The sequence below is a fragment of the Alligator mississippiensis genome, chromosome 3, assembly GCF_030867095.1.
Source record: "Alligator mississippiensis isolate rAllMis1 chromosome 3, rAllMis1, whole genome shotgun sequence".
Taxonomy (NCBI): domain Eukaryota; kingdom Metazoa; phylum Chordata; order Crocodylia; family Alligatoridae; genus Alligator; species Alligator mississippiensis.
This window is the reverse complement of record NC_081826.1, coordinates 41,616,917-41,630,770: the sequence shown is the minus strand read 5'-3', so window position 1 is coordinate 41,630,770 and position 13,854 is coordinate 41,616,917. Positions and strand designations below refer to the sequence as shown.

Sequence of the window (13,854 nt, the reverse complement as noted above, 5' to 3'; positions counted from 1 at the left end):
CTTGATTTCTGTGGCCAGTTTGAATTCTGTTCCTGCCTTTGCTTTTCTAATCTGCTCCCTACACATACAGGCCATTCCTGTGTACTCCTCCTTGGAGGTAATTCCCAGCTTCCATCTTTTATTAACTTCTCTTTTCATTCTCAGGAGGTCCATGAGCTCCCTATTGAGCCAAGGGGGTCTCCCAGCCCTTTTGCTACCTTATAAAGAAAAAAACATCCTTTGTGCTCCAAGTATCATATCCTTAAGGAATGACCACTCTTCTTGGACCCCCTTCCTCATCAGACCGTCGTCCTGCAGGGCCTTACCCACCAATCTCCTAAGCTTGTAGAAGTCAGTTTTCCTAAAATCAAGGATTTCTACCCTACTGACTGATTTTCCTGCCTTATGATGGATGGTGAAAGTGATCGTCTCATGGGGACAATCTAGTGACTAACCAGAGGATTAAGAGTAATCTAGGCAACAGTGATCTACCCATTTTATAACATCATGAAACAATACTTCCCCACTCAGTGGTGGAGTATCTAAAACTATTTGAATTGGTATGCTTTCACCTTTACATTTTGAATCTTCTTTCTAGGTTGCGTCAAGGACAGCTGTAGGAGGGGAAGTCCTTGGAAGTATGATGTCTGCTTTAGGAATCAATGGCACTGTCTTTGCTTATCTTGTGGACAGTTTGGATCTTTCACACATTTTAGATCTGACAGGAATCATGGCCTCAATGTTGTTTTAACAGTAGAATGAGTAAAAACTCTCCTGGGCAAAGTTATTCCTACAGAGGAGAGCATGGGGCCCTACCTCTGGTGATGAATGCTATTCTTGCTTTAGTTCTCTAGAGTCTATTAAAACACACTCTTTATTTTCTCTTGTCTCCAGGCTATGATTGTCTCAGAAAACTTGGGAATCCAAAAACAGGATTTGTATTCATGGTTTCAGGGTGTTAGTTTTCCTTGAGTCACTCAATACTACTCTTCAAAATAAACACATTTTTGTTCTTCAGTCTCAGAGACATAAATAAATGAAGTAGCTAATTTAAATTGCAGTGTCTGTCACTTTGCTATAAGATTGGAAGACAAAACAATTCTGATTATGAACTTGAGTATTTTTCCAGGTTTTTTTTTCTGGTATAGCAGTCAGGCAAGTTGCAAGTCCTCCAGTAAAAGCCCATACTAATGCAAAGCTGTAGTTGTGACCTCAGCTCTACTAAGTCAGAATAATTGCCAAAATGCCTGAAATATGACAGTCAGATGTGGCAATTAGGTCATAAAATTGATATAAAATTGTGAGACTGCTGTTAAGATTTGGAGTGGAGTATTGCTATTAGAGGTCTGGGAGACATTTATGAGGACAGGTTGAAAGACCTAGGATTCTTTAGCCTGGAGAAGAAAAGATGGGGGTGGGGAATTTGATAAGTCTTAAAATACCTGAAGAGTGGTGATATGGTAGATGAAAATAGACTCCCTTCTATGGCTGCAGGGGACTAGACAAGGAGTAATGGCCTCAAATTGCATTAAGGGAAATTAAAGTTTGATATTAGGAAGCGTTTTCTCCTTTTGAGGGAGTTAGTTTTGGAACAGGTTATGCAGAAAGGTTGTGGAATCAAAACATACACTTTTAGTGAGTGTATGCTAGTTACACTGAACTACAACTGTGTTTTGTTTTCTTAGCCCTCATACCGGGTGGCAGTATTACCAGTCCAATGTACCCAAGATTCCCACAGCTTGCATTTCAGTTGAAGATGCTGAAATGGTGGCACGGATCTCTTCCCAGGGCACCAAGATTATTGTGAAACTCAAGATGGGAGCCAAGACCTATCCAGATGCTAATTCCTTTAATACTGTGGCAGAAATAGTTGGGAGCAAGTACCCAGACCAGGTAAGTGAGAATTCCCTAAGAGAGAATACATCTTGTTTGAAAATTCACTTTAATTGACTTACCATTAAAGTCTATACATCTTGGTGTTTATATTCACTTTCATGGCATATCCTAGTATAACAAAGAACTTGCTACAAGTGCACAAAAACTACTCTGTTCCAAAGGGAAAGAGTTCAACTTAATTGATATGGCTTTCTAACTGCTTCTTTTCCTTTCACTCTTTTTAAAAGTTCATGGTTGTGAAAGTAGTGCGGTAATGGATATTTACTTTTAATTAACAAAAAAATCTATGTATATTTGCTGAAGTAAAATTCTAACATGCCGAGGATTTTATTGTATGGAACTTGCAATAAATAGGCTACAGCAAGAACCAGGTTACAGCATTTTAAATGAAAATCAAGCCATGCTTATGAAAATAATGAACAAACTACCTTTTGCTGTGTAGGTTACATTATACTTGACTTTACTTATTTTATTTGGTTTACTTTAGATCTCTTACTCCATGTGAATGACAAAATTTCTATTTTAAATACAAAATACTTTGTATGAGCTTATAGCCTCTCCTCGAATATATTTATCTTCTGTCTAATTTAAATTTGGTTTGTAATATGAAGGACATCTAGCCTTTTAATAAATTAACTGGCTTGACTGCCACTGCATTTCTGTGGAGTGACACCACTAAACTCTAGCGTAGAAACTGGAGCAAAATGCTGATGAATCTAGTTGACTGAGTTTAGTTTAACATGAGTTGTTAAATGGATAGTCGCTATTTTAAGATTCTACTTTCGCTGCTATTTTTTAATTTCTAGTTTTATAAAATATAACCAGCCAAACCAGATTTGTGGTGGTAGAAAATTTATGCCTGGGATGAGGACTTTTATGCCAAGTTTCAGCCTGGAATGGAATCTTTAGCCTATATAATTTTATGGAAATGCTGATGTAACCCTAACTCTGGTAACATTATAAATCCCTGCTAAAATGAAGTTACTTAAGTCATTCTTCCTTTCTAACCTAAAAGTTTTCTAATTGTAATGAAAAATAAGAGTAATATATTTTTATCTCAGTTTTTTTTTAAACCAAGTGAACTTGTTCTATGTTTGCTCTGTGTGTGAAGTACTGTAACTTTGGATTATTGCATCTAGAAAACGCAGCTAGAATTTACTGTAATCTTTTTTCCTGCCAAATGATCACACTTCTGAAAACTCTGAAATGATCGCTGTGGTAGAGTGATTTATGGGCTATCAGGTATGAATTTGGCTCCATGGAACGCAGTGTACAGAGGACAACATCTTAGCCCTTAGAATAGACTACAGTTAACTTAATCTTGCGTCATGTGAATTTTTAGCAATGCTTCTGGGGAGTTAATGTTTTGTCCTTCATGACTCATACTTTGTATTTGAAAATTATAGTATTTCAATTCAACCAGCATCGTATCCAAATATAACCTTTATGAACACTTTAAGCCAGGGGCCATATGTGGACTCTGTGTGGCTGTTTCCATCTATTTCTTTCCCAGTGAGATAAAAACATTCTTGGATCCTCTCAGTTGCTGAAGCATGAGGGGTGTAGATATTTTAAACAGTATGGGAACATTTATTCACAATGCTGTGCTGCTGTTAATGAGAGCAGTGGCATGCACACTTGAAGCGTAACCAAGAAACAGAAAAGTAAAACAAGTGAATGGGGGATTAACAATTGTTTCTCTTTGGAAGCTCATGATGTTTCACCAATCTAGTTATATACCGTAACTCTGGTAAACACTGGAACTATCTAGCTGTTCATACAATAAGATGCAATGCAGAATGAAAGATTTACAGAGTCCCTTATGCCATAGTATGCTGGAATATGTTACATATCCAGTGGAATCAAAAGGGGCTTATGAGTCAAAAATCTCAATTTAACTTTTGAATGAAAATAATAGAATAATTGCTTTTCTGAATCCACGAGTGACATAATATTTAACTCTAAAGCAGGGGTGGGAGTTTTGGCAAGGCATCAAGGGGTGCATGACAGGCAGCCAGGCCAGATAAATATTCACTTTCTAAATTTTTTAGGGGCCCTGCAGGCTGGATAGAATGGCCTGGCAGGCCACATCTGGCCCGCGGGGCCGCATTTTACCCACCCCTGCTCTAAAGTAATAAGTTTTGAGCAGTAAGTACAGACATATGAAACAAAAATTAGCAGATTTTGGAGCTAGCTGAACATCTTAGGAGGGAAGCTCGGAGGTATGTGTTCATTACCTGGGGGGATAACTGTTGAATTCAGAGCAAATATGAGGTCATGCAGATCTAGATATTTGTACACTGGAGATTTTGGAGTGATACAACTAGAATTTAATACAATTATGAAGTTAGAGATGATGATCATTTGAAGTTTTTTATATTATTTTGCAAATGATGTAACATTTTTGGCACCTTTTGAAAGGTTACCACAAATGAAAATCATATTTGTCTGAAAACTTTATCTACTGGTATAAGAAACTCTAATTAGTTATTGTTACTGAAAATCTCTAAAGGAGAAGAAAAGAGTTCTTTGTTTTTTCACTTGGTTACTGTGCTAGTCTGACAGCACTTTGTTTATGACCAGTTCAGTTTTCTCTTGAGGTGGTTTTCCAAAGTGCTCATGTGACATTTACAGAATGTCCACCTGCTGGTGCTCGAGCCCCATGTACCAGCCTGGGCCTGTTCTCCTGCTGCCCTGCTCTGGGCCCCTGGTGGTCCTAGTCCTGGGCACTGGCACGGGTTGCGTGCTCATGTCTGCCCCCCACTCTACCGCTTCTCACTGCTGCTGCCTTTCCCCACACCCCTCACCTGTCTGCTGGCCTTTCTGGCCCCACTTGCCAGTCTGGGTACTGGCTGGCAAGGGGCCCACTCTGGGCACCGGCCCCTGCCACCCCTGGCCCCAGGCACCGGTGAGGGCCCTGTGCTCCTGCTGCCCCACTCCAGGTGCAGGCCCCTACTAGCCCTGGCCCCAGGCACTGGTGTGGGCTCCACGCTCCTCGCTTCTGTTGCTGTTGCTTCCCCCCACCACTCTCCCGCTTTGGCACCATGTGCCAGACCAGGCAATGGTGCTCCTGCCATCCCGCTCTGGGTGCAGGATCCCGCTGGTCCTGGCTCTGGGCCCCGGCACAGGCCCCACACACCAGTGCAGGCCCCACACTCCTGCCCTCCACCCTGGGTGCGGGCCCCCGCTGGCCCTGTCCCTGGGCACTGGCTTGGGCCCCAGTTCCTCCCCTCTTGTTGCCGCCACTTCTCCCCACCCCCCACCTGCTTCAGCACCATGTGCCAGCCTGGACCCACACTCCTGCCACCCTGCCCTGGGCCTTCATGCCCATGCCCCCACTCACTGCCACTCACTCACCCCCCATTTGATGCTGCCACTGCTTCTCCCTGCCTGCCCACTGAAACTCCCCGATTCCACTGAGCGCTGTAGCGAAACTGGCTGAGCTCTCAGCGGAATTGGGTATCAATTTTAAATGAGCACTATAGCGAAATAATGCTAACTGAAACCGTGTTAAGTAGGGGTTGCCTGTATAGCGTATCTGGACTTCAGCAGTGCTTTTGACAGAGTCCTACATGACCTTCTCATAAACAAAATGGAGAAAGTTGGTTTAGACAAAACTATTGTAAGATGGATAGACAGACAAGTGGCTGTAGCTGCAAGCAAAGGGTAATTATAAATGGATCCATGAAAGAATGACAGGTGGTTTGCAAGTAGAGTCCCACAGGGGTCTGCCCTGGGCCTAGTGCTGTTCAATGTATTTATTAATTATTCGGATGCTGGAATAGAATGCTTCCAGAGATGCACCAATACATTGGTCCAATATTGGATCGGCACCAATATAAAGAAAATTGACTGTATCAGAAATCGGCCTGATTTGGCTGATAAATAGCCCATGCATGCGCGCAGCTGCAGCGCAGCATGTAGGCATCGAAGAGCACTGCTGGGCAGTTTGTAGAGCTGCATGCAGCTGGTAAGTGTGGTGTGGTGGAAGGGGAGGGGGGAGCGAAGGGGTTTGGGGGGGAAGATCAAGAGCCTTGTGGTGAGAGTGAGGCCTGGGGCTGGGACTAGCCAGGGTGAGGAGGGCATGGGACAGAGCCACCGCTGGTCCGAGGGGGCATGGCGAGGGGGAGGGCAGTTCCCACAGCTGTGTGTCACTGGTCTGGGAACTGCTGATCTGGCAGCTCATCCAGTGCTCACCCGGCGGCTCCCACCACTTCTCCTGCCACTTGTCCGGGAGGGTGTGGGGGGGGGCGCCCCCAAATTTGGGCAGGGCAGGTTCTTCCCAGTGGGACAGAGTTGTGTGGGTGGCAGCAGTGCTGGGATGGGGGTTCGGTGGGTGGGGCTATGGCAAATTTTGGGGTAGCTGCCACTGCCAGCCCCAAACACAGCCCTGCCCCACTGGAAAGAGCCTGCCCTGCCCTGCCCAAATCCGGGGGCACACCATCCCCCAGCATCCTCCTGGATGAGCAGCAGGAGCAGCAAGACCACTGAATCAGCAGCTCGTAGAGAAGTGGTGCACAGTGGTGTGAGTCACCGCCCCCTCATACCCCCTGGATGAGCCATGGCTCTGTTCTGTGTCCGCCCCACCCTGGCTGTGCAGCGCTTGCTCCAGCTCCTGCCCCTGTTTCTGCCCCAGCCCTGCTTCTGCCTCACCGTGGGGGCCTTGATCTGCCCAACCATTCCACTTCCCTCCCCCTTCCCCTTCCACCACACCAAACTTAACAGCTGCATGCAGCTCTTCAAGCTGCTGGGCTGGTATTGGAAATGGGATTGGTATTGGCCAATATGCCTCCTTAAAAATTGGCTATTGGTATCGGCTCCAAAAATCTGTATCGGTGCACCCTTAAGCACTTCTTGAGTAAATTTGAATATGAGACAAAACTGGGAGGGATCGGTCCTGGGGAAGCTCTTTGAGAAAACCCACTGGGTTAAAATCCGTGGGAAACACGGCACAGGGGATACTATGGTGGGAGTCTACTACAGACCCCCTACCCAGGGTCAAGACCTTGACCAGGAGTTTGCTAGGGAATTGGCTGAGGCCACGCGCTCCCGGTGCATGGTTGTCATGGGAGACTTCAACTATCCAGACATCTCGTGGGAGGAGCGCTCAGCCAAATCCGAGCGGTCGCAAAGCTTTCTCTTGTGTGTGGATGACCTCTATCTGATGCAGGAAGTCTGTGGGCCGACAAGAGGTAAAGCGCTGCTCGACCTCATACTGGCAACCAGGGATGATTAAATCAGTGACGTAATGATCGAAGAGAAGCTGGGTGACAGTGACCACGAGCTGATCACCTTCACCATCTGCTGTGAAGCTGGCAAGTCAGTCAGTAATACAGAAGTCCTTGACTTCAGGAAAGCTGACTTTGACAAACTAAGGAGGCTTGTCAGTGAGGCCCTAAAGGGCCACAGCCCAAAGGGGAGGGGACTTAAGGATGAGTCTCAAGGGAGTAATCCTGGATGCACAAGCAAAGTCCATCCCATCTTGGAGGAAAGGCAGCAAAAGGGCACAGCAGCCCCCTTGGCTCTGCAGGGAACTGGTGGACCTCCTGCGTCTTAAAAGGAAGACCTACAAAGGTTGGAGGACTGGAGCCACCACCAAGGAGGAATACTCTGCTCTGGTCCTGACTTGCAGAGAGCAAACCAGGAAAGCCAAGGCTGTGATGGCACTCCAGCTAGCTACAAATATCAAGGACAATAAAAAGTCCTATTTTAGATATGTGGGGAGCTGGAGGAAAAGCAAGGGCAACATTGGACCCCTGCTAAACCAGATGGGACAACTGACAACTGATGCCCATGAAAAAGTAAACTTGCTAAATGAGTATTTTGCGTCAGTTTTTCACCAGTCCATGGGACGGCCCTGCCCACTGTGGGTCAGGGATGCCTGGATGAGGGAGATTCCTTGCCCTCCATTGAAGCTGACCTCGTGAAGGAACATCTTGACAGGCTGGATACCTTCCATTCAGCCGACCCTGACGGTTTACACCCAAGGGTATTCAAGGAGCTGGCAAGCATCATAGCTCAGCCCCTGGCACGGATCTTTGAGAACTCCTGGCGCTCTAGTGAAGTGCCCAAAGATTGGAAGAAGGCCAGTGTCATGCCAATCTTCAAGAAAGGGAGGAAAGTAGATCTGGCAAACTACAGGCCCATCAGCCTGACCTTTATCCTGGGGAAGGTCTTGGAAAAGATTGTCAAAGAGGCCATCCTTAACAGACTAGCTGATGGCAATATCCTGAGGGATACCCAGCATGGGTTTGTTGTGGGTAGGTCTTGCTTGACCAATCTCATTTCCTTTTATGACCAGGTGACCTGTCACCTGGACAAGGGGGAAGAGATTGATGTCGTATATCTTGACTTTAAAAAAGCCTTCGATCTGGTATCCCATGATCACCTCTTGGCAAAACTGGCCAACTGTGGCCTCGGCCTCACCATGATCTGCTGGCTGCGGAATTGGCTCCGCACTAGGATCCAAAGGGTGGTGGTTGACAGAAGCCAATCGTCCCTAGGGCCTATACTGTTTAACATCTTCATCAGTGATGTAGACATTGGTGTCAGAAGCAGACTGGCCCAGTTTGCCAATGACACCAAACTCTGGGGTAAAGCATCCATACCTGAGGACAGGAGGGTGATCCAGGCAGATCTTGACAGGCTCATGAAATGGGCGGATGAGAACCTGATTGTGTTTAACACTGAAAAATGCAAGATTCTGCACCTTGGGAGGAAAAACCTTCAGCACCCTTATAGGCTCGGCAGTGCCTGGCTAGCACTATGAATGAAAAGGAATTGGGAGTCATGATTGACCACACGATGAACATGAGCCTTGAATGTGATTCTGTGGCTAGTACAGTGAGCAAAACTCTGGTTTGCATCCATAGATGCTTCTCAAGCAAATCCCGGGACATCATTCTCCTGTTGTACTCGGCCTTGGTGAAGCCGCAGCTGGAGCACTGCATCCAGTTTTGGGCTCCACAATTCAAGAAGGATGTGGAGAAGCCCAAAACTGGATGCAGTACTCTTCAGCCTAGAAAAACACAGGCTCAGGGGTGATTTGGTGGCCACGTATAAGTTTATCAGGGGTGCTCATCAGGATTTGGGGGAACATCTGTTCACCAGAGCGCCCCAATAGATGAGAAGATTGAATGGTCACAAACTCTACTGCAACCAATTCAGACTGGACATAAGGAAGAACTTCTTTATTGGCCAAGCCCCCAAGGCTTGGAATAGACTGCTGCCGGAAGTGGTTCAAGCGCCCACTCTGAATGCCTTCAAGACGCATTTGGATGCTTATCTTCCTGAGATCCTATGATCCCTGCTGACTTCCTGCCCCTGGGGCAGGGGGCTGGATTCGATGATCCTCCAGGGTCCCTTCCAACATGAATGTCTATGAAATCTATGAAAATTATCCAGGAGCACATCTGCGAGAGACCTGCAGGGGAGATCATGCTTAGGGGCAACCAACATGGGTTCATTTGAGGCAGGTCCTGTCAGACCAACCTGGTGGTCTTCTACGACCAGGTCACAAAATCCTTGGACGAAGGTGTTGCAGTGGACGTAGTCTTTCTGGAATTTAGGAAAGCCTTCAACACTGTCTCTCACCCCATTCTCATTAAGAAATTAGGGGACTATGGCGTTGATACCTACACAGTCAGATGGGTCACAAATTGGCTGGAGGGCCGCACCCAGAGAGTGATAGTGGATGGATCTTTTTCAACCTGGAGAGATGTGAGCAGTGGGGTCCCCAGGGCTTGGTCTTTGGGCCCGCGCTGTTCAGCATCTTCATTAGCGACTTGGATGAGGGGGTGAAAAGCACCTTGTTCAAATTCGCAGATGACACTAAGATGTGGGGAGAAGTGGGCACGCTGGAGGAGAGAGACAGGCTGCAACTAGATCTAGACAGGTTATAGGGGTGGGCAGATGAGAACAGGATGGGTTTCAATACTGACAAGTGTAAGGTACTGCACCTAGGGAGGAAGAACCAGCAGCATACCTACAGGCTGGGCAACTCCCTTCTTGTCAGCACAGATGCAGAAAAAGATCTTGGTGTCATTATTGATTCCAAAATGAACATGGGCCGCCAATGTGGGGACGCAGTCAGGAAGGCTAACCGCACTTTGTCATGCATCCACAGATGCATCACGAGCAGGTCCAAGAGGTGATCCTCCCCCTCTACGCGACACTGGTCAGGCCGCAGTTGGAGTACTGTGTCCAGTTCTGGGTGCCACACTTCAGGAGGGATGTGGACAGCATTGAGAGGATCCAGAGGAGGGCCACTTGCATGATTAGGGGGGCAGCAAGGCAGGCCCTACGAGCGGAGGCTATGGGACCTGAACCTGTTCAGCCTCCACAAGAGAAGGCTGAGAGGGGATCTGGTGGCCATCTACAAACTGGCCAAGGGGGACCAGCAGGCTTTGGAAGAGTCCCTGTTCCCCCAAGCACTACTGGGAGTAACGAGGAATAACAGCCATAAGTTGATGGAGAGTAGATTCAGGCTAGATATCAGGAGACGCTACTTCACAGTCAGGGAGGCTAGGATCTGGAACCAACTTCCAAGGCAAGTGGTGCTCGCTTCTACCCTGGGAGTCTTCAAAAGGAAGGCTAGAAAATCACCTAGTCAGGATCGTTTGACCCCAGCATCCTTTCCTGCCCGTGGCAGGGGGTCGGACTTGAATATCTGCTCAGGTCCCTTCTGACCCTACCAACTATGAAAATGCTGGAGGACAGGAGTGCAATTCAGAAGGATCCTAACAGATTGGAAAGCTGGGCTGGAGCTAACAGTGACAAATGCAAGGTTCTGTACCTTGGGAAGAATAATCAAAAACACAAGCACAAAATGTTTGACACCTAGCTGGATAGCAGCACTATGGAAGACCTTGGAGTCTTTGTGGACCACAGACTCTACATGAATCTGCAGAATGACACAGCTGCAGAAAAGATGAATGCCATTTTGGGTTGCATCAATGGAAACATTAGCTGCAGGACATGGGAGGTGAAGTACCTCTTTATTTGGCACTGGTTAGGTCTTATGTAAAGTTTTGGATGCAGTTTTGGGCTCCACAAGTCCAGAGGCAGGCAACAAAAGAGATGGGGAGATATTGAAGGTGTTAGGCATGTTCAGTTTGTGGAAATGGCATTGAAGAGGGACTATAATAGCAGTCTCCAAATATCTGAAGGACTGCCATAAAGAAGAATATCTTTTCTCTCTTGCTGTAGAGAGCAGGATGTGGACCAGTGACTTGAAGTTGTAGTAAAATAGATTTAAGTTGGATATCAGGAAAAACTTCTTCAGTGTTAGAACCATGAGGCAATAAAGTAGACTGCCTAGGGAAGTTGTGGAATCTCCATTAGTGAGTGTGTTCAAGAAGAGGTTGGACAAGCATTTTTCAGGAATGCTCTACTATGGGCATCTCCCATTCTTCTGAGCTTTGCTGGTTGCCACATGGGGCTAGGAAGGATTTTTTCCCCCCTTTCTGCTGCTACACATGTTGCAGGTGCCAGGGCTTTCAGCTTCCTTGGAAGCATTGAATGTTGGCTGCAGCTAAGGCTGGGGATTTTGCCTGGGGTGTGCCAGTGCTCCTATTGGGATTTAAACCCAGAAGTTTCTGGCTAGAGTGTCTTGCCCCTTGCTTAAGGTCAGACTGATCACCATATTTGGGATCAGGAAGGAAGTTTACCGAATGGTTAGATTGGTACAGACTATAGGGGTTTTTGCCTTCCTCTGTAGCAGGGGTCATGGCCCTCTTCCTTGGATCTCTTAACAACCCTTTCAGCAGCAGGACATTGGACACCTTTGTACCCCTGCTTTACATTTGGCAAGCTAGGGTGTTATACTTAGTGGTTATGTTTGGTATTGACTGTAGTTTTACTAACAGATTAGATAATGGATTTGTATAGGATGGTTTGGATAAGGATGATCCTGCCTTTGGCAGGGTGTTGGTCTAGATCAGGGATGAGCTATTATTTTGGCTGGAGGGCCGCTTAACAAGTTTTGGTGAGCTGTCAAACATCACATAGGTAGCCCCCACTTGACAGTTGCCTTGCCTTGTGGTCACCATATTGGGACCAGAAGCCCTGCCCCCTGGTCTTTGCCACCGGAAGTCTCTCCCATTGCTCCTTGGAAATAATTATTTTGGGAGAACAGGGTTGCCATCTTTGAACTAGAAAAAAAACAGATCATATATATTAAAATTCAAACACCTACTATAACATATTTTAATTTAATTACAAAAATATATGTTATTATTTGTGTTTGCATACTCTTTATAGAGGAGATAGCATAATAGCTCAAAAATAAAGTTTTACTCTTGCATATTGTATGTGACGGGTATGGGGTGTGGTTCAGGGTGGGGTGTATGTATGGTGTAGTGTGGGGGGGTGTATGGTGGGGTGTGGGGGGGTGTCCATATGGGGGTTTGTGAGGGAGTGTGGCTGTGGGGGGGGGGCATAGGGCATGTTGTGGAGTGTGTATATATGTGAGAGGGATGTGGGGGCAGGGTGTGGGTGTGTGAGGCTTGTGGGATGTAAGGGAGGGTGTGGGCACTCCCCAAACACCCTCACATGTCGCGTAGCCCCCACTTTTCTTATGCAGGTGCTGGCAGCATGGATCCAGCCAGTGCTGGGTGTGGGGGCAAGGACAGCAGCCTCCATCACGGGGGCTCCATGTGGCACACATGCAGCTCCCGCACTTGCATGGCACTGGAGAAAGCCCTGTCCTGGAGCTGGCTGCTTTCCCCACCCCCTGCTGCACAGGGCCGAGGGTTCCCTCGACTTCTGGGGGAGTCCTGGGACCTATGCAGCAGGGGGCAGAGAAGGCAGCTGGCTGCAGCGTGGGGCTGGATAGAAGTGGGCTGGGCAGTCTGCGCTCCTTTGCCCCCATGTGCAGCACTGGCTAGAGCTGCGCACTGCCAGGTGCCAGTGCATGTGAAGGGCATGAGTACCCTGAGTGCCCCGCCTCCAGATGCTGCCAACAGCGGGGGCTGTGCATCATGTGGGGAAGTGTTTGCAAGGTCCCCACACCTTGTTCACCTGCGCTTCTGCGACTCCCTGGGCAAGGGCATTGCGCTGCCGGCAGACCCATCCCCATACTCCTTGCCCCACCTAGCTGCAGCTCCCCAGGTGCCCCCGCTGCTTCCCTACCAGTGCCCAGAGTGAGTGGGATGCTGGGAAGGCAAGCAGGACCCCCAGGGTGGATGCAGTAGCAGCCCAGCCCAGATGCTGCTGCTGGCTGGGCTGTGCCCTTCTGCCCGTGGGAGTGAGGAGCAATAGGGTATTTTGGGGGGTGGAGGGGATGTATACCTGGATGCCATGCTCCCATCCTCGTGGGTGGAAGGGCTGGGTGGGGTACAATATGTTGCTGGGTTCCTGAAGGCCAAATAAAAATGCCTGACAGGCTGGATCTGGTCCACAGGCCGTATTTTGCCTGCCCCTGGTCTAGATGACCTCTGAAGGTCCCTTCCAGTGCTAGTTTTCTATGATTCTATATTTTTGGGAAATAAAAACATTTAGGGAAATCTGATTGTAAAAAAATCTAAAAATTGTCATAGGAACAGACAGTAAATGCAGTAGCTACTTTGGACTCTTAAGTTTACCAAATTTCAAGTTAACAGTGGATGTAAACATTTCATATAAATCATTGCAATGTGGTATTTGGAAGCCTAAGATACATTGTCAAAGTTGGTACCTTGGCCAGCCAGCCAGGGCAAACCAAGGCTTTAACCTGCCAGTAAGAATGCTACCCAGTAAAAAAAAAATCTTTTTTATCTTTACATATATTGTGCAAAATCAGCTGAAAATTGGAATCTGTAAATATTTGAACTTCTAGGATGTATAAAAGAGATGTGAGCTGAAAAGTAAGTGGATTCTATTTTAGGTATGAATGACAGTCCCTCCCTCCCTCCCCCTCCCAGTTTGTGTGTCATATGTATAAAATATATTAATGGATATGCTCTGCTTTATAGCCAAACTGTAGCTGGGATGGAACTTTAA

At 47.1% G+C, this 13,854-nt stretch overlaps 1 protein-coding gene across 18 annotated transcripts in view; it reads left to right on the top strand.

Moving 5' to 3' along the window:
- CPQ (carboxypeptidase Q) overlaps nucleotides 1-13,854 on the top strand; it is a 390,605-nt gene that overhangs the window by 124,356 nt on the left and 252,395 nt on the right. For 17 of the 18 annotated variants that reach the window (XR_009460667.1, XR_009460659.1, XR_009460661.1 and 14 more), the window contains one exon: nucleotides 1,665-1,872. The exons of the other annotated variant lie outside the window; for it this stretch is intronic. Coding sequence is in view for 7 of the 17 variants with exons in the window: in XM_019495714.2 (XP_019351259.1) it covers nucleotides 1,665-1,872 (208 nt within the window). In the remaining 10 variants the exon portion in view is untranslated. The remainder of the gene's footprint in view (nucleotides 1-1,664; nucleotides 1,873-13,854) is intronic. 18 annotated transcript variants of the gene reach the window in all.